At 34.0% G+C, this 27,139-nt stretch overlaps 1 protein-coding gene across 1 annotated transcript in view; it reads left to right on the forward strand.

Moving 5' to 3' along the window:
- Thsd7a (thrombospondin type 1 domain containing 7A) overlaps window positions 1-27,139 on the forward strand; it is a 398,347-nt gene that overhangs the window by 232,942 nt on the left and 138,266 nt on the right. Inside the window, exons 5-6 of the mRNA XM_074064652.1 lie at window positions 5,299-5,454; window positions 6,816-7,028. Of these exons, the coding sequence (XP_073920753.1) occupies window positions 5,299-5,454; window positions 6,816-7,028 (369 nt within the window). The remainder of the gene's footprint in view (window positions 1-5,298; window positions 5,455-6,815; window positions 7,029-27,139) is intronic.

The raw sequence follows: 27,139 nt of genomic DNA on the forward strand, positions 1-27,139 counted from the left end.
GGCAAACTGAAGAAGAACACATAGTGGTTCTTCTATAGTGTAGTAAGAGACACTGCCTAGCCCCCTAACCTGTCTTTTCCAGCTCCATGTTTGTGTCACAAAAGCAGTTATTTTAAAATCTGATCTCTTCTCTACTCGCTTTGTTTGAATTTGCTACTGAGTTATTTTGGTTCATGTGGTAGGGAGCCTGTCCATCACTAAAACTAAGTTCTCAGATATGGTGGGATATTTTTATAACCATGAGAAGGAGCTCCTGTTATATTGGCTTCTGGTGTACAAAATACTGTCTGCTGTATTCTGTATTTTTTTTTATTTTTTGACAAATTGGATGGAGAGTTGTCAATAAAGCCTTTGTCAGTGGACAGATTTAAAAATATATATCTCAACTATCCATATTCTATAAGAAACTCACTTCAAATTAAATGATACATGAAGATTAAAATTAAAAGAGTGAAAATCAATATATCATTAAAACATTATTCAAAAGAAAGCAGGAGTATTAATATGAGGTATGTTAATATCAAGTAAGTTAGCATCAAAGCAAAGAGAAGTATCACAGACATAGAAAGACATTATTGGTCAAATCACCAAAAAGCAAAGGAGTCCTAATATGTTATATACCAAACAACAGACTGCAAAATATGTGAAGGATATCTGACAGGACAAATCAATAATTATTGTCAGAAACAACAATATGCTATTTGACTGTCAATACTTGACAAGACTATCAAAAAGTCAGCAAGGATATAGAAGAATTCAGCAACACCATTATACAACAGAATCTAAAGGCTTTTTAATCACTCCATAATATAGCAGCAGAATATACATTTTTTAATTGCCATGGAACATATACCAATATAGACCATACCATATATCATAAAACAAACTTCAACAAATACAGAGAACTGAATCACACAGTGTGTTCTATGAGCACAATGAAATCAAATTAGAATTCAATCACAGAATGATGAAAATAAAATCTTGCATTTGGAAACTAAACGATGTATTTCTCAATGGAAGACTAAGTGGAAAGAATTAAACATAAAAATTTAAAAATCGAAACAAAACATAACTGACCAAAAGGAATTGGATCATTTCTATCCAGAAAATAGAAGAAGGAACAAAAACAGCTCAAAGAAGAGAAAATTTCAAACCAAACTGCTTCATAAGTATAGACAAAAAGAAATCTTTAAGAAAATATTAGCAAATAAATTTCAGCAATATATAAAAGGAATTAAAATCTAAGTCTGTAAATTTGCCCAGGAATGAAAGATGGATTCAATATTAGAGAACCACTCAAAATAGTCTCCTATATTAACAGGCTGAAAAAGAAAAGGAATCACATAAAAATGTCAATTAATACAGAAAAAGTATTTGACAAAACTTAACACCCATCATATTAAAAACCCTTATAAAAACTAAGAGTAGAGAAGAAAATCCTCAACTCAATAAAGAGTACCTTCAAAACTCTACAGCTAACATAATGACAAAAAACAAAATGCTTTTTCCCTAAAATTATGAACAGGGAGCTACTAAGAAACCCTTGGCTTATCACTCTATCCTCTATGATCTAATGGCTTTCTCTGATGTCATCATCATGTGACCCTCTTATAAGAATACCCTGGTGGTTAGATTCAGGACACACCCTGAATTAAGGTGAGATCATCAACTAATTCCATTTCAATGCCTTATTTTCAATAAGGTAATCTTCTGAGGCTCTGGTATAATTTTACAAGGATGCTATTCATGCCAGTGCATGTACATATCAATGGCAATATTCTGTCTATTATATTGCTTTATAGTTTTTGTCACATCATCATTAGGGGAAACTGAATAAAGGATATATAGAATCTGTCAAAATATAATCTCGTGAGCTATAATTATCACAAAATAAAATATTACATTTTAAATTTGTATACTAAGGGGGAGGTGAAGGGAAAGGACTATGAGGATGAATATGTGCAAATAATGCATACACATGTATGTAAATGCAAAAATGATACCTGTTGAAACTGTTCCAGGAATTAGGGTGGGGGGATGAAAGAGAGCAGTGGAGGAGGTAAATTCAAGTATGACATATTTGATACATTGTACGAACCTTTGTAAATGCTGCACAACAATAAAAATTAATTAGTTAATTAATAAAAATAAAATGTGTACACTAGTTGTCTTTTGGGGCCAGACAGTAGGTATAATTTCAGAATACTTCATTGGCCATATTTGTGGAGACAGAAATCTTAGGTTTCTTGCAACAATATTTTTACATTTAAAACACTCTAAATGCAGGCACAAAAATTCACCAGTCTCTCTCTCTCTCTGTCTTTTTTTTTAGTTTGTTTTGGTAAACCCAGAAAAGTTTAGACATTGTGAACTACTGAAGCATGTAGTGTACATTTAACTGAATACCTTTCAATCATATGACCATGATTAAATGCTTCCTTAATTTTCAATAAATCAATAATAAGGCTTTTAAATATATATATCTGATCATTTCATTGGAAGTTGCACTACCTGAAAAAATTCTTACATAGTAAAATTGTACAAAAGAAAAATCAGAGAGCTTTTATAAAATTCAAATCTCGAATCTCAGTATGTGACAATATGATAGGAGCAGGAAACACTATGTTATGTAATAGAGACATATAGGAATTTATCCCACAAACATAAACTGGAATTCAATGTAATCTCATAAGTTTGTCCTCTCTTCATTCATTGAATCACACTGATTTCAAATAACTCTCAGGCCAGTTGCAAAGATGTAATTAATGTATAGTCTTTGAGGAACTCAGCTGCTATCTGGGATTTACATTAATCAATACATACTCATACTCAAGTTAGAAAAATTCCTGTAACAGAAATCACCAAAGAAATAGAAGTATACACAAACAGGTATTCTTTCTCTTTGTTTCTTTGATTTTATATCTATAGTCTATATTTGTTTATTGGTATATATATATGTGTTTATACATTCATATATATATATATATATAGAGAGAGAGAGAGAGAGAGAGAGAGAGAGAGAGAGAGAAAGGGAGAGAGAGATCTATAACATAGAAGTCAGTTATCAAGACTTATGCTATCTCAGAGTTGACCTGACTGGTTTAGCAGCTGAATAACTCTCAAGGGTATTTTGCTTAGGAATAGTTTCTTGAGCCTTTATTTATCATAATCTTCTAGGAGCTTAAGCAGACCCATTCAAAATATACCAAAAGCCAAAATGAAACATACAAACAAAAGAACAAGTAAGTTGAAGCACAATGTTTCAAAACTGTTTCCTTGATAAAACCATGTTTCCCTCCTAAAGTTCTTAACTTTATATAGAAAATAAGTTGCTTGGGCTGGAGGCATGGCTCAAGCAAAGAGTGAAGCCTTGAGTTCAAACCCCAGTACCACCAAAAGAAAAAAGGAGAGAAAATTATTTTTTTCAGACTCATATGCATCAAAATTGCATGTCTGTAGACTGCACTTTATAGAAACTATTATTCCCAAACAGCATAATAACACTAAGGTTTAAAGTGACTTTTAATCGATTAAAAGGGGAAAATGGAGACTTTCCAAGTCTCCATTACACAAAACCTCTAATTTAAATGCTAGTGCGAAAGACTCCACATGTGAAAGTAATGACAGGAAAAGTACTTGCCGTGAATTTTCCTTCATTATTGTAAAACTTCTGCCTATAAGGATCTTAAAAGGAATTCATTTTTATCTGAAAAGATGTATCTTTGTGTCAGTTTTTTTTTTATTTAGAGAAACTAATGCAGTTATTTCTGTATTTTCTGTCATTAGTGAGCCAAGCACTTTCACTGTTAGAAAGCAATAAAATTAATCATCTTTGGCTTTGACTGATGTTATGATGCACATCCAATAATCATTATAAACTTGAGTGAAAATGTTCCTGTGCTCCATACTAAGCAAATTAGAAGTGTACTGTCATTTATTTTCAGTATAATAGATGTGGAGAGTGCGAGGATAAGCAATACTAGGAAGAAAATAAAAAATAAAATCTGAATATTTTTCAAAACAAAAATTGGCAGTAAAAGGAGTCAGCAGAATGTCATTTGGACAGTATTTATGATTGTGTGTGTACAAAAACTTAAGGGGTACACAAGTACTTACAATTTGCCTAGTTTAAACAACAAGCAGATGTATTCAGTATTTTTATTTAAAAGTTAAGATATCTAGTTTAAAATAAGTTTATTTCTCTGTGAGTGTCTAAATGAGATTGGAATTTGTGCTCTCCTATAATGAAAATGTGAAAATACCTAAGCCTCTTATTTAAGTCCTTCATTGTGCAATCATGGGCTCTCCAAATTTGAAGAATAAAAGAGGAAATAATTATTAAGTGGTAGGTGATAGATTATGACTAGATAGTAAATAACATACACAGATATGATAAATAGAAGACAGATGATTGATAGACAGATATATAAAAGCATAGATCCATAGATAGAGTTACCCAGGTAAATAACAAACAGCTGATGTAATTGTCTTCTGCTGTCAATATAGTTTTAAATACATTTCTCAAGCAGTCATTTTAGCTAGTTCTATGTCCATGGCTATGGATATATCTTGGCATTAACTGTCAAATACAAGGGTATACAATGGAGCCAAACAGTAGCATCAAAAATAGTAGAGGAAGAAAATCATTGACAATCCACATTTACTCTCAGTTCATTGATCAACTTATGAGCAAACACAGACAATCATAAATTAGTCTCCTTAGTAGTTTGTATATTTGGGCCACAAGTTCAAATAGTATGTTCTGCAAAAGTTCGGGAGAGCATTGGGTGAGCCATGCAACCATAGGTAGAGAGGGAGCCCTCATTTGAATTCCTCCGTCCTCGTATCCACATGGTAACTCTCACACCTGTGAACACGAGGGATAGGAGTTTGTGTCATTCAGTGGATGTATTTGCCACATGCAGTAAAGCTGCATTGCAACCCCTCCCATATTATGTCCTCTAAAACAGATACCACGTTCTTAGAACCTAGCCATAGTTTTAAAGTTCACCTTAAAAATTATTTGACTGATTAGGAAAGTTACATTTATCATTATTAACAGCAAGTCTAATTAGTTGTAAAGCAGGTAGCCAGACAATTTGCAAATTTTCTAGTCCAATCTTCTACCTTCCCATCCTCTTTTTATTTCCAGGAAGAAAGCGAGAAGCATTGGAATAATGTCTTGGTGGTCTATCTTTAAGCTTTTCTTTCTTTATACACACAGAAAAACCATATTGTCGACCACAACATTTACTTTTGATTTAACTCTTAGAGATGTCTCTATTTTTCTCCCAACAGCCTCAAAACCAGTGGACTCAAAATTATGCATTGGTTCTGTCCCTAATACTACCCAGCGATGCCACACTCCGTGTCCAATCGAATGTGAAGTTTCACCTTGGTCTGCCTGGGGACCTTGTACTTATGAAAACTGTAATGACCAGCAAGGCAAAAAAGGTATGTAAGAGAGACATGACATATCTGAAACTCCCATCTGTTGAATCAACTTAGGAATTATTTTTAAAATGCCATCTTGTAATCCTTGTAATTATTGTGCTATAGTCCAGAATGGCTAAAGAGTACTGATTTCAGACTATGAATGGACCTATGCTGTTGACAGTGACAGAGGATTAAAGTGGAAGAACATAAACAAGATGCTTGATAATTTGGACCATATGATATAGAACATCTAAAAAGTTTAGTGCAGTGGTTCAGATGAACTGTGGTGTCAGACTGGCCTAAGTTGGAAAACTTGTTCTGTCCCTTTCTGTTTAGATAAGTCAATTAATGTACATAAATGTTTGTCCCTTTATTTGTGAAAAGGGATGTAAAGATATCTGTCACTCATCTGGTCTCTAAAGAATCAGTGAGATAATAAACATAAATTCAGGGTCTGACCCATAGCTAGTGCTCAGTAGTCAGAGCTCCATATTACTTTGATGGCAAAAAGCATTTTTTAAAAAAGTGAATTTTTTTTGATGCAAATGGCATTCCCAAGAGAAGTAAAATAAGTGCGGTGATTTGCTTTATGGTGGACAAAAGCATATGATCTCATAATTGAAAGTGTTTTCCTGTTTTGTTTCAAGGAACAGCTTTCTAGTGATTCTAGTATGTTCACATAGTAATAAACACTTATTAATGACTTTTCATTGCCAGGAAGGTAACATCTAGTTGCTTTTAAAGGCTGGAGAAGATCTTTGAATGCTCCATGGTATTGGAGCTCAGATGGTTCATGTCAAATTCACAGTGTCTAAATTCAACTGAGGCACACACACACACACACACACACGCACAACACAAATCTCTATGGAATTATCCAACTTCTCAAAGTTTCATTTTCCAAGTTCAATTATGTGAAAGTACTGAGTTATTAAAATCAACAGAACTTTTATTTGATCATGAATATTTCTGAATAGCTTGGAATCTCATTGTTTCTTTGACAGTTCTATAACTACAGACATTTCGAATTAATCGAAATCTCTCTCTCTGTCTCTCTCCCTCTTTCTCTGTCTCTCATCTCCCTATCTCTATGTCTGTCTCTAGCTCTATCTATCTCTATCTCTCATCTCTTCCCTAAGAGGGAGATAGGAGATAAATGACATTTCTTGCCTCATCTCTTCTCCGTAAGTTAAAACCAAACTTTTTCTGTTCTATTCATTCATTCACTTAGTAAGTGGTTCATGAGCTCACCCTAAGGTACTATTCAGGAACTTCTACCCTCTGCCCTCATCCAGCATTCACTCTAAGGTTTCATTCAGCTTTCTGAAATAGTCAACATCTGAAGTCAACAATAAATCTTTTCTTTCCCAATGACTCAGGCTTCAAATTGAGGAAGCGGCTCATTACTAATGAGCCCACAGGAGGCTCTGGAGGGACTGGAAACTGCCCTCACTTACTGGAAGCCATTCCCTGTGAAGAACCATCCTGCTATGACTGGAAAGCAGTGAGGCTTGGAGACTGTGAACCAGACAATGGAAAGGAGTGTGGCCCAGGTGCTCAAGTTCAAGAGGTTGTGTGCATCAACAGTGATGGTAAGACAGACGTGTGATTATGTTCATAGGAAAATCTACTTAACCTTGGGGATGTGCTTTTCCCTTATGTTAAAATCTTATGTCTTCTCTCATCATAACTGGTTTTGTTTACAAAGAAATAGCTACCTCCCTGACTCTGGTTCTCTTTGATGGTAGCAGTGAAGAAACTCTATTAATAGTCACAGGATGTTTTTAAATTCAAAGCAGAACAGGTGATGCAGACTAAGAGAAATTGGATGGAAATGGATTACATTGAGTGAGATAATCCAAATTCAGAAAGAAAATATTGCCTGTTTTCACTCATGGAGAATCTAGACCTAAAATAACAACAGCAGCAGCAATAATAATAATACATGATTGTAAAAGGGGGACTTTTTTTTAGGGGGTGGGAAGAACCAGCGAGAACAGGGGAAAAGAGTGTGATGAAAGAACACTATATATATATTCATGAAAATAGCATAATGAAACCCACTAAAAACTGTTATAAAGGAAGATGGAGGAAGGAGGAGTGACAAGGAAGAGCAGTATAGTCAGAGTGAATTTGATCAAGCTGCCTTTCATGCATGTATATAAATATCACAATGAGGTCCCTTTATTAAATTAATTTATGCTAATAAAAAATTCTTTAAAAAGAGTTAAGCTATCAGGGCAAGAATGTCCTAAATTATCAAATTTAAAAATAACAAGGAAAATTAGCAGTTTTCTAAGTGGTATTATTTTATTTATCACATAAAATGAAATGTAAATAAGGACGGGTTATTAAGTAAGGGTTGACTGACTTGAATTGAAAAGTCTTTTTTCCTCCCCAATATTGGTTTTAATGATATAATTTAATTTCCATACTCAAGCCAGGGGGTCTATCACAGTCTAGAGTTCTGAATCAAACTTCACCTAGTCTCTAGAGGCCTCCCCTGTAGGGATGTCTCAGAACCAGCACATGGCAGTTTTCTATAAAGTACTTTTTGTCAGCTACAGTAATTACCTTGGACATTTACAAATAATTTTGGTTTGGTAAAATATTCTGTGTTGATGTTATTCCTGACAAAAGATTTTTACATTTTTCCCAAGAATGTTGCTACTGTTGGGTGCAGAAGTCTTTACCATCAGCAGTCTGAGTCACATTTTGTGACCGTAGGGTACCCCAAGACACAGTTTAAAACCTCTGGACAGCTCATCTCTCAGGTCCTTCTTGCTCTCAAATCCTATGACTATGCATATGTGAGAAGTATGAATACTAAACCCCAGGGTCCCATGGTTTGACAATTTATGCTGTTTACAGCATATGCAGAAACATCCTGGTGCCCCCTCAGGGGCACTGGAACATCTGGTAATTGTCATAATTTCTCCCATCCTATTTTCTTCCAGCAAGCAGAATTGTTTCCTCCTGTGACTCAGTCACTGTTCAGTAGTAAAGAAAGATGCTCTCTGGGGTGGGAGACTGACAGACACTGCTAACACTGAGAAATTAGCCTTTCAACTTTGAAACATGCAGTGTCTTCTTTGTCTATGGTTTATGGTAGCCATGTAGGACAGCGTTAGGTAGAATCTGAACCACTGCTTTCTTGAGGTTGAAATGTGAAAAGTGGGGGAGTTATTGATTTCCAAATCTTTTGTGATGAATTTTATGTATTCATGCTCTATGATGATATAATTAGTTATGATACATCCTCTCTATTCTACTCTAAAAAGGAAAAAAAAAAGATTGGGACTTGCTGGTGCATAGGAAAAGAAAGCAAAAGATACAGCTCCTTTACGCATACTTCAAATCCTAATTTGGGATGGGAATGTAGCTCTGTGGTAGCATATTTGTCTAGCATGTGTAAGGCCATGGATTTGATCTCCCACACTGTAATCAAAGTCCTAATTTGGATTAGCAGTACTATATTTTATTTTCTGAATTACTGAAAAAAAAAGTATGGGTCATATTTAATTTCCTTTTTGATACTGTTTCTGATTTTTTTCTCATATCAAATAAATTTTCTTTACTTTCTAGAAATATATGGAGGAATTAAAATCATAGATGCTATAAAAGTATGTTTGAGTGAAGGTGAAAGCTAAAACAAAAAGTTAATCGTACATGACACTTCTATCTCACTGTGATCCAGCTCACTTAGTGTTGCCCAACACTGGATATTTATGTAAATTAAGCATATTTTCCATAGACTAGATATTTAAAAATATTCATGGTTAATTTTAATTTTTTCAAATTAAATTAAAATTTTCAATTAAATTAAAAATTTTTTTGTAGCTATCACCTCTTTAACTATCTCTTGAAACACTACAAAATAACCAGAGGTAGTAGTTAGCTGTGACCACTTTATTAGAAAGTAACTCTTGTTATAACCAAAACAAATTGGTAACTCACAATACATATAAACTAATTTTACTTTGTCTGCATCACAGATGGATAATTTAAAAAGGTAAGAAGTATGCAAATAATATAGGGTTTGTTATTATAGTCTTTTACTACGACATCTCATCCATCATTAAATTTTACTTCCTGTATACCTCCCCCAACATTAATTAGTTGAAACACAACTTAATACTTTAAGTGTCTCAGCTGCAGTGGTGTATAAAACCAATTCTTTCTACCATAAATTCATGAGCCTGCTTAGATTTGTATATGACTGAGACATAGCTATGATGATAGAATAATAACTAAAGCTGGAGACTTAAATACTACTCGGATTTTATCATGTGGTCACCTCATAAGTGTTTAGCAGCTGCACCAAATGTTGTTTTGTAATTAAATTGGGTCTAGGGAATTAAAGTTGATTAGTAGTGCCGACTCTACCCCCAGGCTTAGGCTGCAGCTATGGATTTTGTTTTATAATTAAGTTAAAGTTCGACTAGGGACATGAAGAATTAGTGTCTGTGAAGCTAGCAAATAATAAAAAGACTTCTTTTTTCTCCCACATTCCTCACAAATTTCACAACTTTGTTAATGACCCAAAGCATTTAAAGTCTCTGTTTTCCTTTTTCTGAAATATTCTTCATCTAGACTCCCAGAGATGATTAAGATGTTCTTTGCTGTTTGTTTTTCCAATTGTTTTCTAAGGAGCAGGGTTAAGGAAGGTTGTGAGAGCAGCCAGCGGGAGTTTTATGTAGATTCTCTGACAGTAGAGTGTAACAGAAGACAAAAGAGAGCTCAAAAGACAATCAGAGTCTTCAAGAAGAGATAAGCATTTTATGTGCAATAGAAATTTAGATCATCAGAAAAGCAGTTTCAGATCTCTAGCACAAATGGAGGAACTACTTCAAGGGTGGGACTGGGGAAGAATCCTAGAGGACACTCAGCATCTACCCTATTTTCATTTTTGCAGCATTTCTGTGATTTATTTACAGATGTAAATTTGGTAAGCAGAAAGTATTTTGTTTCTCAAATTGGTTGGATAGAGGTGGAACAAAGGCAATTAAACTGAAGATGGGGAAGGGGGGCATATATTGTTTTAATTATTGCTTGATACTACAAACTCAATGTTGTTTCCAACTTTTCTCCTATTAAAAAAATAAGTAAATCATGCCATTCTTAGTTCCTTACCATGGGCTCTGTTTCAGATATCAAAGTACTGATACCATTCCATGGGATTTCCAAAAACAGTTTTCTTGTTTATTTTCTGTATGCTTTTGTAAAATGATATATCTCAGGAATTTCAGATGCTTGCACTTTTATGTTACCTTTCTTATCTTTTCCACACTAGTAAAAGTTATGATATAACCAATGATATTCACAGGCACAATTCTGTCATACTTGATTAAGATTTTTATGAAACCAAAAGGCAATATTTTCCTGAAATAAGCAATTACAATTCATCATTATAAGGATATTAAAGGTACAGTAGTAAGAGTAACAAGGACTGTCCTTGTTTACTGTTCCATTCTTGGGGGAAGCAGATAACCTCAGCATACTGACCAGATTCTCACCGTACGGAAGAGGCCTGTGATTAAGAATATTCTGAAATTAGCATGAGGCAAGCCTTTGAAACAGGAATTTTGCCTATTTTGGGAACTATTTATGTGCCAAAAGAACTAGTTGAAGATGTATGGGGGAAAGATGACTTTAATATTCAGGCACTGGCTTATCGAATGACTGCTTATTCTCTCTGACATTTTTGTCACTGTATCTTCCTTCTGTATTGGGGTGTGTATCCCCATTTGACTGCAGGGAAGGTAAGATGGATTCTATTTCTTTCCCAAGTAGTTCATATCATACTTCTTTGATCACATAGGATTGTAACTGTAGTTCTTGGCCAGAGGCCTGCTTCTATGAGTTTTCACATATCAAGTCCACGCCCCCCTCAAAAAAAGCAAACAAAAGTAATGATGAAAATCAGGGAAGGATTTTAATCAAAATAGACACTTTGAGAAGATGGAGAGCAAACATTTCAACCCATTTTCAGGTTACTGATGTGAGCTTTAGGTTCAAATAGAGGAAGAATTGGGATAGGGAGAGGCATATGCATAACTAAGCAGTCTTGGTCAAACTGTGATCTGGTTGGTCATAATCTTAGTCCTGGTGCTACAAGGTGACTCCAGAGTTCTTATCACTTGGGGGAGTGGACAGTCTGGTTCCAATGAGATGATTGCTTCTGCTTGGAGCAGTCAATAAAAGTGGCCTCATCATGGGGTTACTTGTGTATGAGGCTCTGCCATTCCTGTAATCCACAGTGACTGCTGCTTCAGGGCAGTGAATACAGTCTTTCAGGCATCTTTTCAGGGGTCTGGAAAAGGACCTTGTAAATGTTGACAATAAGATGCCTTGATTCCTCGTATCTTTATTCCTTCATCCTTGAAGGGGAATGAGATAGGTATCTGCAGTTTTCAGACAGACTTTACTGTAATGGTGGACATGCTTGTGTGGAGAGTTTGGCAGGAGTCTGACCCAAAGTAAAGGAGACAAATACAAAATAAAGGCAGAGATGCCAGACTTTTAACCTGCTTTCATTTATCTTATGGGTCCAAGTGAGGAGTCAGAACTTTTCAGCAAAAGCCATTTCTAAGTACCTGTTACATGGTTTGTATTAAGAGAAATACATATTATTTCAAAATTTTGAGGCAAACACAGGAATAAACATCTAAAAAGTATTGAAAATTTTTACCACTGGAGAGCAGGACTTGGTGTAGGGAGAAATGTGGCAAAATAGTGCTCTATTTTACTTTAAGTCATAGGGTACAATTGTATGCAAGTTATAAACTATAAAGACTGAATTAATTTGTCCAAGTGTGTATTCATTAAGGAGCAACAGTTTGAAGGGGGACAAAAGCAGGTAGAATGTGGAGCAAGGCACTCCATAAACAGACAAAAGATTCTAGAGCTATTGGGTATAACTGATATTTTGAGTAAAGCCCCAAAGATTCTCCCAGAAGCATAAGTTCATCAAAACAGCTCAGGAGAAGTAATATTTTTTTTGCTGAAAGTTCCAGAGATGTCAATCCATCATGAGAGGGAGGGTGTGGCAGAGCAGAGCAGCTCACATCATGGTGGCCAGTAAGTAGGAAAAGAGCATGATCATGCTACTGGGCTTTCTCCAAGTTCCATCCAGGTTCCTAGCCTATGAGATGGTGCCATTGACATCCAGAGGAGTCTTCCTTACCCTCTTCGTTAATCTCTGAAAACACCCTCACAGTCTTACCTAGAAGTGTGCTTTACTAAACTAGTCATCTCTCAATCCAATCAACTTGACAATCAAGAGTAGCCATGATAGGGGTTCTCTCTCATGTGTCTTGGGTTCCCAAAACCATCACAGGTTCAAAATTCATTAAGACTCACATGACTCAACATACAGTCATACCCAGTGGTGCACTCAGCAAAAGCAAAGTACATATAGGGAAAAGCACATATGAATTTTCAAGAGTCTTCTCTAGGTAGAATTAGAAGATGTGTGATTTAATTTCTCCATCAATGAGTTGTGACAATATATATGATGTACTGCCCTCCATGGAAGTTCACCTGTGCCAGGAGTCCAGGGTTTCTATTAAAGGTTGGCCAAGTAATCATCTTATGTCTTGCATATACCAAAATTCTAGAGACCCAAAGAAAAGCAGATGTTCAATCTAACTACACTGCTTAAACAAACAATGTTTAAGGGCAAGGTTTGCTCTTCTGAAGTATAGAATGATGGAGTTCTTTAGCATTTAAAGACCTAGATGCAGGCCAAGGGTCATCCTTATGAACCAAGAATCTAAGAATAACAGTGTCAGGGGTGCTATGTGAACTCTTTTCTTCACATAGAAAAATTGTATAATCAGCCTAATTAAGGATATCTCTGAGGAGTATAAATTAAACCTTAAAGATTGTGATCTTCTAGAAGTAAAGGAGCGGACTTTTAAATATTCTGACACCAGTCACTGGCCCACAACTGCTAGCCAGAAAGAGGAAGGTAAGCCCCAAAATTTCTACTTCTCTGTGTTGGCCAGACAACCCTAGTGATTCAGGGAAATCAGCTAAAGTTAAAAAATGAAATGAGCCTTTTACAGAAGAATGTGAGATGGGTACAAAGATCCAGAAAATCCAAGCCAACCATCAACATTGTTCACTATAGGAGGAGATGCAGTAGTAGCAGGAAGGAAGATAAATGTTACATAAGTTAAAGGGAACACAAAACCTGATTATAGTGTCTTCTACCCTAGAGAGAATCGCCCATGAGAATAGGTAGTTTTCCAGTTTAGGAAAATGCTTTGATGGGACATTTTGGCTGACAAAGGTATGGTAGTCTCTACATTCCCTTTATAATAACAAAATATAAAGAACTGAGTTGTTCTAAAAAACAAAATAGGAAAATATTTACTTTACTTCTGGCAGTATGGGGAGACATAAGAAATTTGACAATAGTAAAGGAAAATACAAGCGTAAGAATTTAAAGGAAGAAACACAAAGAGTTTGAGGAGGGCTGCAGTTAAGTAGAAATTTCCTTAGATACAGAATAGGTGGTTCTGTCTTACAGGTTTATTCAAGATAAGACCAGTTTCTTGAGGTCATTACTAATATACTCCCTCAAAAGTGTCTTGAGTTGGACAATAAGTATATGATCACTTTAGAAATTTATGGTAAAGTTTGGAATAGCGCAGGCAAAAAAATGATGTAAAAAGTATTAAGAGGACTGTTAGTTTGACGAACATCATTGGAAAAAATAAAGGAAAGTCCACTGACATTTAAAGGTTCCCCGTGGAATTCCTTGATGGAATTTAAACAATTCTATTTTAATTTCAGTGGGAAAAGGTACTTCAGAAGACTGGAAAACCTAAAGATACACAATCAACAGACATCAGAATTGTTTACCATTTGAAATGCTAGAATATCTTCTTAAAATCTTAAGATTAAAGACCATATTCATAAATACTTTTTGTCTCTTTCTATAAAGGAATGCCTTTGTGTCACACTTTATCATAATTTTTTATCAGTGATAGACAAGAACATTGTAATAGTCAAGGAAGGGGGACAAATAAAAAGTTATAAAGCTATAATTTGTTTAAATATAGAATTGAACCTCACCTAAATAAGATTTTCTTTTACAACTTAAGTGAGAACCCTGAGTACAGATCAATTCAATTGATCTGTAGAGCTAGATGAGAACACAATATCAAATGTAGTCCATTCTTTGGAACTGGAATCTACTTCTTCACACAAATTATACAGTCATTACATGGAAAAGTGGATCTTTTAAATGCAAGAACTCATCCTATAACTGAATCATTTTTCCATAATTTAAACAATAAATCAACTAAGACATTTCCTTCCTATAGAATGTTTGCCACTTAATGTGTTTGGAATATAATTAGGTTGGATATTGTGTTTAAGTCTAAGGTCTCTTACTTACAATTAGGATCATCTAACACTGTGGGTTGGAGTTTGTTTCTTATAATTGGGTTGAGATACTTTATTCAATTTGTTGTAGATGAAAGTCATTATAACCTTTTAGAAAATTTAAGGCAACAGAGCATTCTTCAGTGCTGCTTTATAGTGATCACAATTTTATATTGGACTTAAAAACATCTGCTCTTAGATACCTGATCTGTCTGCGGTGTGTGTGGGCCCACGTATGCATGTAACAGTACATTTTGATATATTATTAATAAAATTATCTTTCCTTTAGAAACTCAAGATTGAGCCAGTGTTCTTTTGTGTGGCAATGTCACAGCAAAGAGTAGGATTTTGTAAAGAATTTTACTTATTTTTTTTTTTTGAAGTACAGCAGGTACTTCAGATAACAATTAGGTAAATAATTGGCCCTTACCATTTAATGTTACGAATTCCCCATTGGCTGCTGGCTACCACTTCAGATGACAAACTTAAGAGGAAAAAAAAGATTTTCACTTTGTTGTAGGTGGTGAGGTGACAACATAGTCCAGAGCAGCTGCTTTCCTTGTATCTGGCTTATTAGAGCCAAATGGACAGAAAGAACATGTTTTAGCCAATCGAGGAGTTTAATTATTAATCCTAACTAGAGAAAAGGTGAGATCAAAAAGAATTAACATAGAAGGTAACACCCACGCACAGGAAATTAATGTGAGTCAACTCCCTGTATATCTATCCTTATCTCAACCAGCAAAACCCCTTGTTCCTTCCTAGTATTGCTTATACTCTCTCTACAACAAAATTAGAAATAAGGGCAAAATAGTTTCTGCTGGGTATTGAGGGGGTAAGGGGGAGAGGGAAGGGGCAGAGTGGGTGGTAAGGGAGGGGGTGGGGGGCAGGGGGGAGAAATGACCCAAGCCTTGTATACACATATGAATAATAAAAAAAAATTATTAATCCTGTAAGATGCATCACATTCCTCAGTTTATCCAGTCTCTTGTTTTCATCTTCAGGTTTCTTTTTATAATGAGCACTTTTTTCAGACGCTGTTGCCTTATGACTTTACTGATTCAACAAGCCTGATTCTCTTCCTACCTCAGGGCTTGGATCATGGAACTCTTCCTGGGTAGCAAACCACCTCAAAACTTGTTGGCTACAAACAGTATCAGGATTTCCCATAATTCTAGGGGAATTCTTTCTTAGATTCCACGTGAGCTAGAGTGTGGCAATGTGGCTTTGTCTGCATGGTCTCCTTCATCTGTGTGGCTATTGGTGCTATTAGCTGGGTTACATTGGTGCTGTTTCACATGCATTTACTCTACATAAAGTTGTAATAAAGGTAGACTAGGGAGATGAAGGTATTTGTTAGTGTCATTTTAACCACTGCATCTATCCTCCCATGAAGATTTTTTGTTTTGTTGTTGTTTTAAGACACAGTTTCACTATGTAGCCCAGGCTGGCCTTGAACTCAAAATCCTCCTACCTCAGCCATCAGGGTACAGGGATTACAGACATGCATTACCACACCACACCTGGCTACATTAAAGTTTTTTCTTTTTTTTTTTTTATTGCTGGTACTGGGAGTTGAACTCAGGGCCTTAGGCTTCCTAGGCAGGCACTCTATCACTTCAGCCATGCCCCCACCTCTTTTTGTTTTTTTTCAGGTGGGTCTTAAAGTTTTTGCCCCCGGCTGGCCTCAGCTCACAATCCTACCTTTGCTTCCCATATACCTGGAATTATAGGTATGACCTACTATGCAAGGTTTGTTTATTGGGAAGGAGCCTCACTAACATTTTGTTCAGGCTGGCCTTGAACCATGATCCTCACATTTTCCACCTCCTGAATATCTGGTATTACAGATGTGTAAAACCATATCTGGGTCCATGAAGCCATTTTTAATCTATACCTAAAGCCATTATCTAAACCAGTAAAGTCTGTTCATTGTTTTTATCCCAAACAGATCTAAATGATACAAAAAAAGACTAGAGAGACTGTTCCTGTTTGAATAAGTGGCTAGTTAGTTTTTTTACTCTCAGATGTACCAAAAATTAACCCTAACAATTGTTTGCTCTCTGTTTTTCATAATATGTCTGTGAAAACATTTGTAAATCCCCTAGATTATATTAAAGGAACACTAACCACAGGATAAGTTAATTTCCACAAAAGATTTCTCAGTGAAAATTATCTGGTGGTAGAAAAGTCTTTTGGGGACCTGTTTTGCCTCTGTAGAACTTTTCATGTTAGATTTAAAAATATTGGTTGTCCTTAGAAACCAACAAGGGCCAACAGAGACAGCAAGTGGCTTAGGTGCCACAGACTTTTATTTTTTGCTTTTGTAAAATTTTTTGCTACTAATCTTCCAAGGTCTTTCTTTTTCCTTCTATTCTTTCCTGCCCTTTTGACAAAATATTGTGTTGCTGGAAATCATTGTTGAGATGATAAACATGACACAATGTCCAAAATGCATGACTGCTATTTTTATCAAGATTCTAAAATGTGAACTTAGATTCAGAGATGTATCATAATTATTACATGTGAAATCCATGCTGAGCGCTCCTTTAGAAGACATAGCTCAGGAAACAGTTATAGTGTGCATTCAATGAGAGCTACACCCTCCAAAACTCTGATCTTACACACTTTTGTGTATACAAACAAATTGGCTTTACCATTGGTTAGATTTCCAAGAATCTGCTGCATAAGTTTCATCATTCTCCCATTTTACATTTGCTATGCCTGATATGGTCCAGGCTTTACACGCATGTTAATAATGACAATCCTTACCCATCTATCACCCATGACCTAGTTGGAGATGGAAAATATATAATCAAATCATTTTTATATGCATTAAATGCCTAGTTCACATTTAAAACTAGTCTTTGGATGGAGAACGGGATGTCTTTGGTTCTTGGGAATTTAAAAATACTGGTGCTTCTAATCTGTCTAGCCAAAAGGTTTGACTAAAAGACCGCTCTAAAGATGATTCTCCACTATGCCACTAATGAGCAAGCCAAGAGGTTCCCAGGGCCTCTTTGCCGGTGTCTGCTAGGTATGTAGATGGCAGATCTCCCATCTTGAAATAAATTTTTGTAAAGTGCCTGATTGTGTGCTATGGAGCTACTCAAGTCTCTCTCCTTTTCTCTTTGGCTTAAAGCCCCATCTTTGGAGGTGGGGGGTGATTTTCCACTTTTGCCTCCCATTTTGCCTAGTGCTCTTTATTAGGGTTCATTGTTTCTTTTACAAATTTAAGTCCAATATTCTGAGTTTCACCTATTCCCTAATTATCGACTGTTTACTGTTGCCCTACTGTGACTTTCAATGCCATGAAACTCCTTTCCCTCAGTTGAGCACGTGATGTTTTGTTTCAGATTCCTAAGGAAGTGTGGGTGTCCCTTATCGTCCATCTTTCCTCCCACCTTTCATGTAATTTGTTTTCAATCAGTGATCTTTGCGCTGTGACTATATCCATATGTTTTAGAAACTTTGTTTTATGGGATAACCCTTTTATAAGTTGTCAAATGCTAATGAAAAGAAGAAATGTTCCAAATGAGTATGATCTAGCAAGTAAATACAGAATTTATATTGTACACTTTTTAAATTTATTCTAAGCAGTTCCTGAAATGTAGAATAATGTCGATAAGAATACATTTCAATATTATTGGGAAAATTCATATCTGAAATTTGTACTTACCTCTGACATCTACATAAGGGTGTAAATATTTAATATAATATTTGGAAAAGTTGAAATTTTAAAGTATCTTTTATGTGCCAGGAATACTTTAAAATAATAGTACAATTGTGTAAATTCTGTTAATTGCAGAAAGTTGTTTAAGCTTCATGTTCCTGGAATTGATCTGTGACATTATTGACAATGACAAAGTGATATTTTCTGTTACCTTTTTAATTAAAAAAAAATCACCTTATATTTTCACTATGACATGAAAAAATATTATGGCATTTCTATATTTTATGGTACTTTACTACATTCATTTCTAGTGTTGTCTCCTAATAGAGTGAATTTAAATTAAATAACTCAGTGCTGTAGAGATGGACTGAATTCAGGCATGATCTATTGATTGCAGTGAGTGGAAAATGACAAACCAAAGTTTCATCTGAGTCATAAAGAAGGCTTTACCTTTGTTCCCAGTATAATATCTTCTTGTTCTAATTTGATAAAAGCATTTTAAAGTGGATTTGATGGTGGCTTAAAATACAGGTTTAGTCAATAGAAAGGTTAATATTAAATGTGAAAAACATGGTAATGTGTATGAAGAATGTGCATTTCAATCCTTAGAAAATGAAAGTGTTTGTCTTTTGCTAAAATTAAGAAAGGCAATGCAGGTTCCCTGCTGTTTCTTTTAAAAAACAACCCTGTAATCATTTAGTCAAATCTAAGAAAAAGAGCAAACAAAGAACATTTCTTTTTTGAACTCTTTTTTTACAAAATTGTGTTTCACATTGATTTGGGGTATGCATTAACTATATATCCTGAATTAAATATGTGATGATTTCTTTCTACTTTTACCCCTTCTCCTAGAAAATAATAGCAATAATTATTTTTAAGTAAAGAGATTCCCATTCTGTTTCAACTGCCTACATGTGTCACAAGAGTTCTGGAACTAATTAAAGCACCTTGGAGAGCTCAGACCCTGTGGAGCTGTGTTTCTGAACTGGTTAGCCATCTATAAGGACTATCAACGTTTTCACAACCAAATTGCCTCTCTACCTGCCTTAAACATTCATCTTTTTTTGAAAAGTTGCTTCATCCAAAAAAGATAATTAATCTGAAGAGGGTTGGTTTCAACTTAAGGTTCACTGAACAACTCAAAAGTGTTATTCTAAATGAATGGGTTTCATGTTTTTCTAAAAACAGTGCAGGTCTAAAGCCTGCTCCAGCTGAAGCAGTCAAAAAGAATCAAAACCTGTTGTACTACATATAGAAGACATGGCAGATGCCCAGGAGCTCCTTTCCCATTCTGGGGAGTTGTACACCAGGACTGCCATACATCTGGAATATAAGGTGTGCAATGTGCCCCTGGAATTGATAACATACTGGCTTTCAGCTCTTCATTAAGGGCTGGATTCTGTGCACCATCACTGAATAAGAATCCAATTGATGTATGGTTACTAAACCCATGAAAACACTGCAACAAAAAATGTGAATTGGTGGACAATGTCTAGTTTACCCATATACAATAAAGTCAATAACAAGAACCTACATAGAAAATGTGCATTATTATATTTAGACTTTTGTCTAACAATATAATAAATCTCACATATGTTAATCCATACCACTTCTAGTAATCTAGTCTAAGGAATAATACCCAAAATATAGATTCTCACAGAAAAGGGTCTACAGTGGGTATGAAATAATAACAATGAGGTATCCCATAAAAAAGACCTAAAATAATAACAAGAAAGAGTATAGAACAATAGAAATGTCTTTGTGTAAGTAAAATGTATTAGTTCTAATGATTACTTCTAGTAAGGCTACACAGAATATTCTGATCTATTGGTTTTCTGCCTATTATTTCTGTCAGCTCTTCTATTTTTTCACCAAGACCAGATCACATTTCCATAGTTTGATCATTTATTTAATATTTAATAAAATCATTCTTCTTTCTCTAATCTTGACTTGCAAATTTTTGGTGATTAATCATTTTGTTGAGTTACAAATTCACACTTTATGTACTATTTTACAGACATTTAGAAATTTTAAGTAACTTGTGAAAAAGGAATAACTTTATCACATCTAATCTCTATACCAGAAGCTCAGTATATCCATCCCTCAATTATTTACCAAGTTTTCCTTTTTTTTTTTTTTGAGTACTGATGTGAAAATTTTTTTAAGATTATTTTTTATTATTGTTGTGCTGGGGGTACATTGTGAGATTTACAAAATTTCTTACAATTTATCGTAGTTGAATTAACCCCTTCTGTTATTCTACTTTACCCCCTTCTTCCCATGAAATTGTGAAGAAAAGGGATTCTACTATTTTTGCAATTCTTGCATTTTCTAGTGCCTCTTGGTAATTTTTTTTCTAAAAGTGAAACTCAAATTATTAAAAAAATATAAAGACAAGTCTTATTTTTAGATATCAGGGAATAAAAAGGCAGATTTTTAGTTATGAGTCTGCTATTGAAGAGTTTTCATATAATGTATTGAGCTTTGTGAATCTTTCATCAAAGTACAAAATCAATATACTACTAAAATTGATATGTATCTCTAGGTCTTAAGAAAGAATCATATATTCAAAATTTTGTTAACACTCATAAAACACCATTTTCTATGACTTTTCTTTGTAGTTTGAGCATTGAGATAGTTGATCTGTCAATCACAATAGGCTTTTTTTCCTTTGGTATTTAATTTCCATAGGAACTTTTTAAATACCTTTATAGAGCTATTGCAGATTATCCAAAAAGGGACAGTGAAAGTGTCACAAAAGAAAAATGTTATATGTAAGTGTTGATTTTTTTTTTATTGTTGTGCTGGGTGGGGTACATTGGAGTATTTGCAAAAGTTCTTACTATGTATCAAATATATCATACTTGAATTCACCCCCTCAGCTGCTTTCTGTAGCCCTCTCTCCCCCAATTCCTGGAGCAGTAATTAAACATTTGTGTACATGGATATTTTTATTTTCCACATACTTTGATATTATGGTGGTAACCAAAGAAACATTACCGGAATGAATAGATTCCCATAAGAAAAGTGAAAGCAGTGGGAATAAGAATTCTTATTGCGTTATGCACACAGCCTTTGTTTAATCTAATTCTTCTTTTTAACATTATAGCATTAATTTATCCTTATTTTACATTTTATTTATAATTTGTAAATATATTTATAATTTGTGTAGTAAATCCCCAAATAGGAATAAAATTATTCTTTAGTTATACTAATAGATTTAATGCAATAGCAAACAAAAATACAAAAAACAAACAAAAAACCTCACAGTCTATGGATAAATAGGCAAATGCTCAAAAACAGTATATATCTGTATTAAATTTTATCTATAAGATGGCAGTATATGGGAAAAGTTTTAAAAATCATGCAATGAGATATTGACCCATGAACACTTAAAAATAGTATTGATCTCTACTAGTTTCTAATTAGACAGAAGTGACCTACTTTAATTGGACATTTGCCCAGTGGCCTGGGGGGAAACAGGCACTTTTATAAGGAAATGAGGGGGAGCAGGTTGCAACACATGGGCTTCTAAGAATTCTGTCTGAGGATTAAAAGAGGATATGAGTATGATATGAATACTCTCAATCTGGCATTACAACTCTCCTTCTCTTGAGTTTTCCCTTAAGTATCATGGAAGACCCTAGTATCGAAGTTTTTGTGAGGCTGTCATTCTACTTTGCCTACTTTTGGTTACAGTTGTCTGGATTTAAGGCTTGAATTTTTTAGAAATGCTGAAGTTTGCTAATAGAAATCTAGCTCAACTATATATCAGAAATGGGTAATGAACACTTTAGAATATAAAGATTAGATGTAATATTTTCCCAAAAGAAAACACTGTTGAAATTTCAATATACAATTTTCTTTACACTGATTTGAAAATTGTGGTGACATTTATACATTACATAGTGTAATATCTCTTCTAAAAATTGTGGGAGTAAATTTACCAATGTTCTAAAATTAAAAACAGTTTTAACTTTCCTGAAAATTATCTGATATCAGATGAATTCTATAACTAATCTCCCTTTGTGCTGACTGCTAAAAGCCTAGAACTAAGATTTATAAGGTGCCTGTAATCAATGTACGAGATTTCATATAAACAAATGTGAGTTTTAACCTGATTTCACTAATGTTCCTCCTTTTAAAAAAATTAATGTATCCTTTGTCCTTTTAAAACTACTATTAGGTAGTACTTAGGTATTGTAAGCCCTGTAAAAACTTTTTTGGAACGAGATAACCTATGAATTAATGTATTAGATTCCTATTTCCAGACATCTGCCCTACAAATTTCAAAGCCAATCAATCAAAAGGTAGTGAATGTCTGCTGTGTGGCAGTCCTCTTTTCCTTCCACCACCAATCAGTCATTTGAAGGAGAAGTCATACAATGGAAGCACTATGCTATAAAAACTTCTAAGTGTGTGTCCCGAGCTTGTGACTTTAGTGTTTCTACAGACTTCTTAGAAATCACACTAACCATTTAGCAATTTTTTTAAACATTAGCATTTACATACAAGGTTCTTTGAAAATATAAGAATTTATAAATGTAGTTAGCATGTTTAACTCTTACAAGGTCTAAAAGAGTGGAAGGTGACCTAGGTGACATTTCGTAATCAAAAGGAAGTACTACTTAGTGGCAAACTCAAACTGAGGACTCTTTTCTACATCTGTGTTTGTTTATGTGTTTTGGATGTGTTCAGATGTTTGAAATGTTTGAATGTATAGAATGTTTATTATCACTATGTTTCTTAAATCAGGTTGACTGGTTATGTTTTTAAAATTCTCCAAATTTAAATAATGATATTTTAGAAAGCAATATTTGTCAGTTGTTTTTTAAATAGCATGGGCAGCATTCTGATTTCCTATAAGACCTCAGTGCATTTGTTAGCTCGTGGTGTGAATATTGATCCCTCCTGCATCCATGACTAAAATTGATTTTTCCCCCCACTGAGACTTTTGCTGTCATCAAACTTACTTTTTCTCTTATGCCAAAATGACATTTGATTGGATTATTCAACAGAAGAAAGCTCCCATGATGAGGACAATCAATATGCTTATTCACTGATTTTATAAACCTTGTAGTGATTACCTTCATAAATGAAAGCTGGAATGGTTCAGATTCTATTCAGATTATACCAAAACTTGAAGGGTTTTTTTTCAATACGATTAAAAACTCTTTTCTCAATTTAAAATAATACTTAGCAAGTTTGTCACTAAAAATATTGTATATGTATGTGTAAACATGGTATCAGTCAATCAGCAAACATTTCTAAGCATGTATTATTTGCAGCATGTTGTAGCATAGGCAAGGATATGTATGTGATTCTTATTTTAAAGTACTATATCTCCTGGTAACATACATAGAATATATACAAAAAAGATAATTGATAAGACAATATAATTAGTTTTAAATTATTCATATTATCAGTAATTAAAGAAATAATATCTACTATTTATTTTAGCAACTCTTATGTGCCAAGATTTTTATGTTGTGTTCAGCTATTACATGGATCACATATAACTTATACAACAGCCCTCCAAAGGATTTATTATTAGCTCAATTTTACAAAGAACTAGTTCCATGAAATTAACAAACTTAAAAATTGTGCAGCTGGAAAACAGTTTAAGACTCAACTCCATTTGAATTTAATACCTGCAGCCTCTCAAAGTACCTGATAGATGTTACCTATATCCAAGTAGGGACTCCTTCTAGCTGTAATAGTCAGTAAGTAATATTTGTCAGACTATTATGAAAACTGCTTTTCAGAAGACAAAAAGTTCAAATAATTTAAGAAAGAGGAAGGGGGTCTAATTTGGGGAGAAAACATAAAATGGTATGTAATGATAACAGGAAAAGGAGCATTTGCATTCTGGAGGACTGAGTATACAGACATGTGTAGATTGCAAGTTTCATCTGAAAGTAGTTTGAAGAACACTTTGAAGAGTCAATAACAAGATTATAGGAGAGCTTCTATGCCACCTAATGGCTAGGAATGTATTCTTGAATTTACTCGATTCACTTGAAGGTTTGGGGGGGGAAAGTGTAATGTTATCAAATACTGTATTAAGACTATATTAACCCCACAGGACCACAGAAGAGATGGCATGTTTAAGAATTGGAAACAAAGAAATCATTTAAGAGACACTTAAAATAACAGAGATACAAAGCTAAGTTTCACAAAATGCAACTGGCAGAGAAAAAGAGAGTGGCATTTTAAAAAATGCAGAGGTTGTCCTTTGCATTTGAAGATATTTCAATAGAAATTTGACTCAAGGATGACTCAAAGATTTGAGGGCTGAATACTAAAATATGCTACTATGAAGACATTTATGCAAATTTACAGGAGCAAGTAACTTAAGAGAATTATTCAGATGAATTAGCTTTGCATATTTTGAGTATGAAATATTGGCAGCATAAGCCAGTATGAAACCAATCAGAAAATATAGGAAAGATCATCAAGAGAGATGTCAAGAAATGAAGGTTGGCTTATGAAATGTATAAACATATGTAAAGCCACTAGAACAGAGCAAGTCTCTAAGAAAAGAGTATGGATAAGTCAAATATAATTTTGTCTTGAGTTTCCACTATGTGTAACATATGCTTAGAAAATTGTAAAGTTAATTAATTTACTTCTGTTTTGCAGAAGACTGAACTGAGAATCAGATTAAGTAACTTAAAATGTTATAGCTAGCAAAACTTACTAATGGTAATGGAAGAGTAAGTATTATGGCTAGCTCTGTTGTGGAGAACAATCAGAAAGACTGGAAAAGTATACAAATGTGAAAATAGCTAAAATGTGTGAAAGGGCTGGATAGCTAAAAAGACAGTGAAAGATAAGTCAAAGATTTGAAAGAAATTGCCAAAATATAAACTTGATATTTAGGTATCTCTACAGATATCTGTAGTTCCAGAGTGAATGACCATGATGCTATGAAAATCAGCAAAGCTTTTAATGGCTTCATAGGACTGTGTAGATTCAAAAATTAGGATTACCATGGAAAGGGGACCTAATAGGATCAATCATCTTTGGGGTAGTACCTCAAACAACTCTTACCTAAGGATAAATCAAAGAAATAAATAAAATATAGACCAATATACAAAGAGTCTGAAACAACCCAACCTCAAAGTTACCTCGCAAAAGCTGGATAAAGTCTAAGATTGCAAATGAGAAAATGCTCAGATATTATGTGGTATTTTAAAAGGCTCCTCTAAATAACCAATAAAACAATTATACAAAAAAGATTAATAAATAAAGAGCAAATATTAATGACAAAACATGCAAGCAAGATTATAAGTAAATGAAAATTTGTTTTTTAAATACAAACATAACATTCATAAGTTCATACAAGAGATAAATCAAGAAAAAGAAAAGATAATAAGCACATATTACCAAGTTTAAGGCAAAAAAGGTATCATTAGATATCATAAAGCCATCATAAAATAGTAGAAAGATATTATTAATAATTTTATGCCAATATGTTTATAATTCAGATAAAAAGAACAGATTTCCCACAATAATACAATGCACCAAAATTGAATCCATAATAAAATATCTCTCCACAAAGAAAACTACAGGCCCAGATGGCTTCACTAGCAAATGCTGCCAAAGTATTAAGAAAGAAATAATGTCAATCTTGAATAAATTTTTCAGAGAAAACAATTGGAGAAGTGCTTCACAACTGATTCAGCGAACCCAAACCATAATATCAATACCAAATTAAAGTCAAAACTAGATATCAAAGTAAACACTAATCAAAGTATTAGCAAGCCATATCCAACTATGGATCCAATTATTATAAAAAGAATAGTACCTAATAGCTTGTTATATATTTTTCAAGAGATGAAAATAGATTTTCACTGAAAAAAATGAAAGAGATGGTTCCACTGACAGAGTAAAAGAAAATAGCACATAATTGTCTCAAGACTTTCAGGAAAAAGATTTGATAAAATTTGTTATTCATTCATGGTAGTGACTTATATCAGTCTAGGAATAAAAGTAAATTTCTTTAACTTAAGAAGATGTTTAACATACTAAAATATGCATTATATTTAGTGGTAAAATATTTGAATCTTTCTCTCTATTATAAGCAACAGAAAAGAATGAAAACCATCACCACACCTATCACTTCTTTAATCAATGAAGTTGGTTGCATAGATAAACTTATATCTAGCAACCATATGATTGTAATGAAACTTATAACCAATTTACTTATTTATTCACTTTTCAGCTGGAAACATAGAATTAATTCTAAAATTTACATGGAAATTTAAAGGCCAGGAATGAGCAACACCCTCTGAAAACATAAAGATAGAAAGATATGCTGAAGGGGAAAAATAAGTACTTTTTTATTTACCTAAGTAAGTAAGACATAGTATGCAAACAGACCAGAGAAACAATTCGCAGTCCAGATATAGACACAGAGCATATGATAAAACTGGTGATGCAAAGCATGGAGGAAAAAATGTTCAATAAATGAACGGTCAGTGGGATAGCAATAAGGCAAAAAGCAAACTTGACTCCCTCAAACAATATTCAAAAATCTCTTCCAACCAGATTGTCAATCAAAATGCAAAAGACAAAACAAATTCCCTAATCTATAAGATAAAATAGGAGGTTAACTTCAGGACTTAATAT

The sequence above is a fragment of the Castor canadensis genome, chromosome 2, assembly GCF_047511655.1.
Source record: "Castor canadensis chromosome 2, mCasCan1.hap1v2, whole genome shotgun sequence".
Taxonomy (NCBI): domain Eukaryota; kingdom Metazoa; phylum Chordata; class Mammalia; order Rodentia; family Castoridae; genus Castor; species Castor canadensis.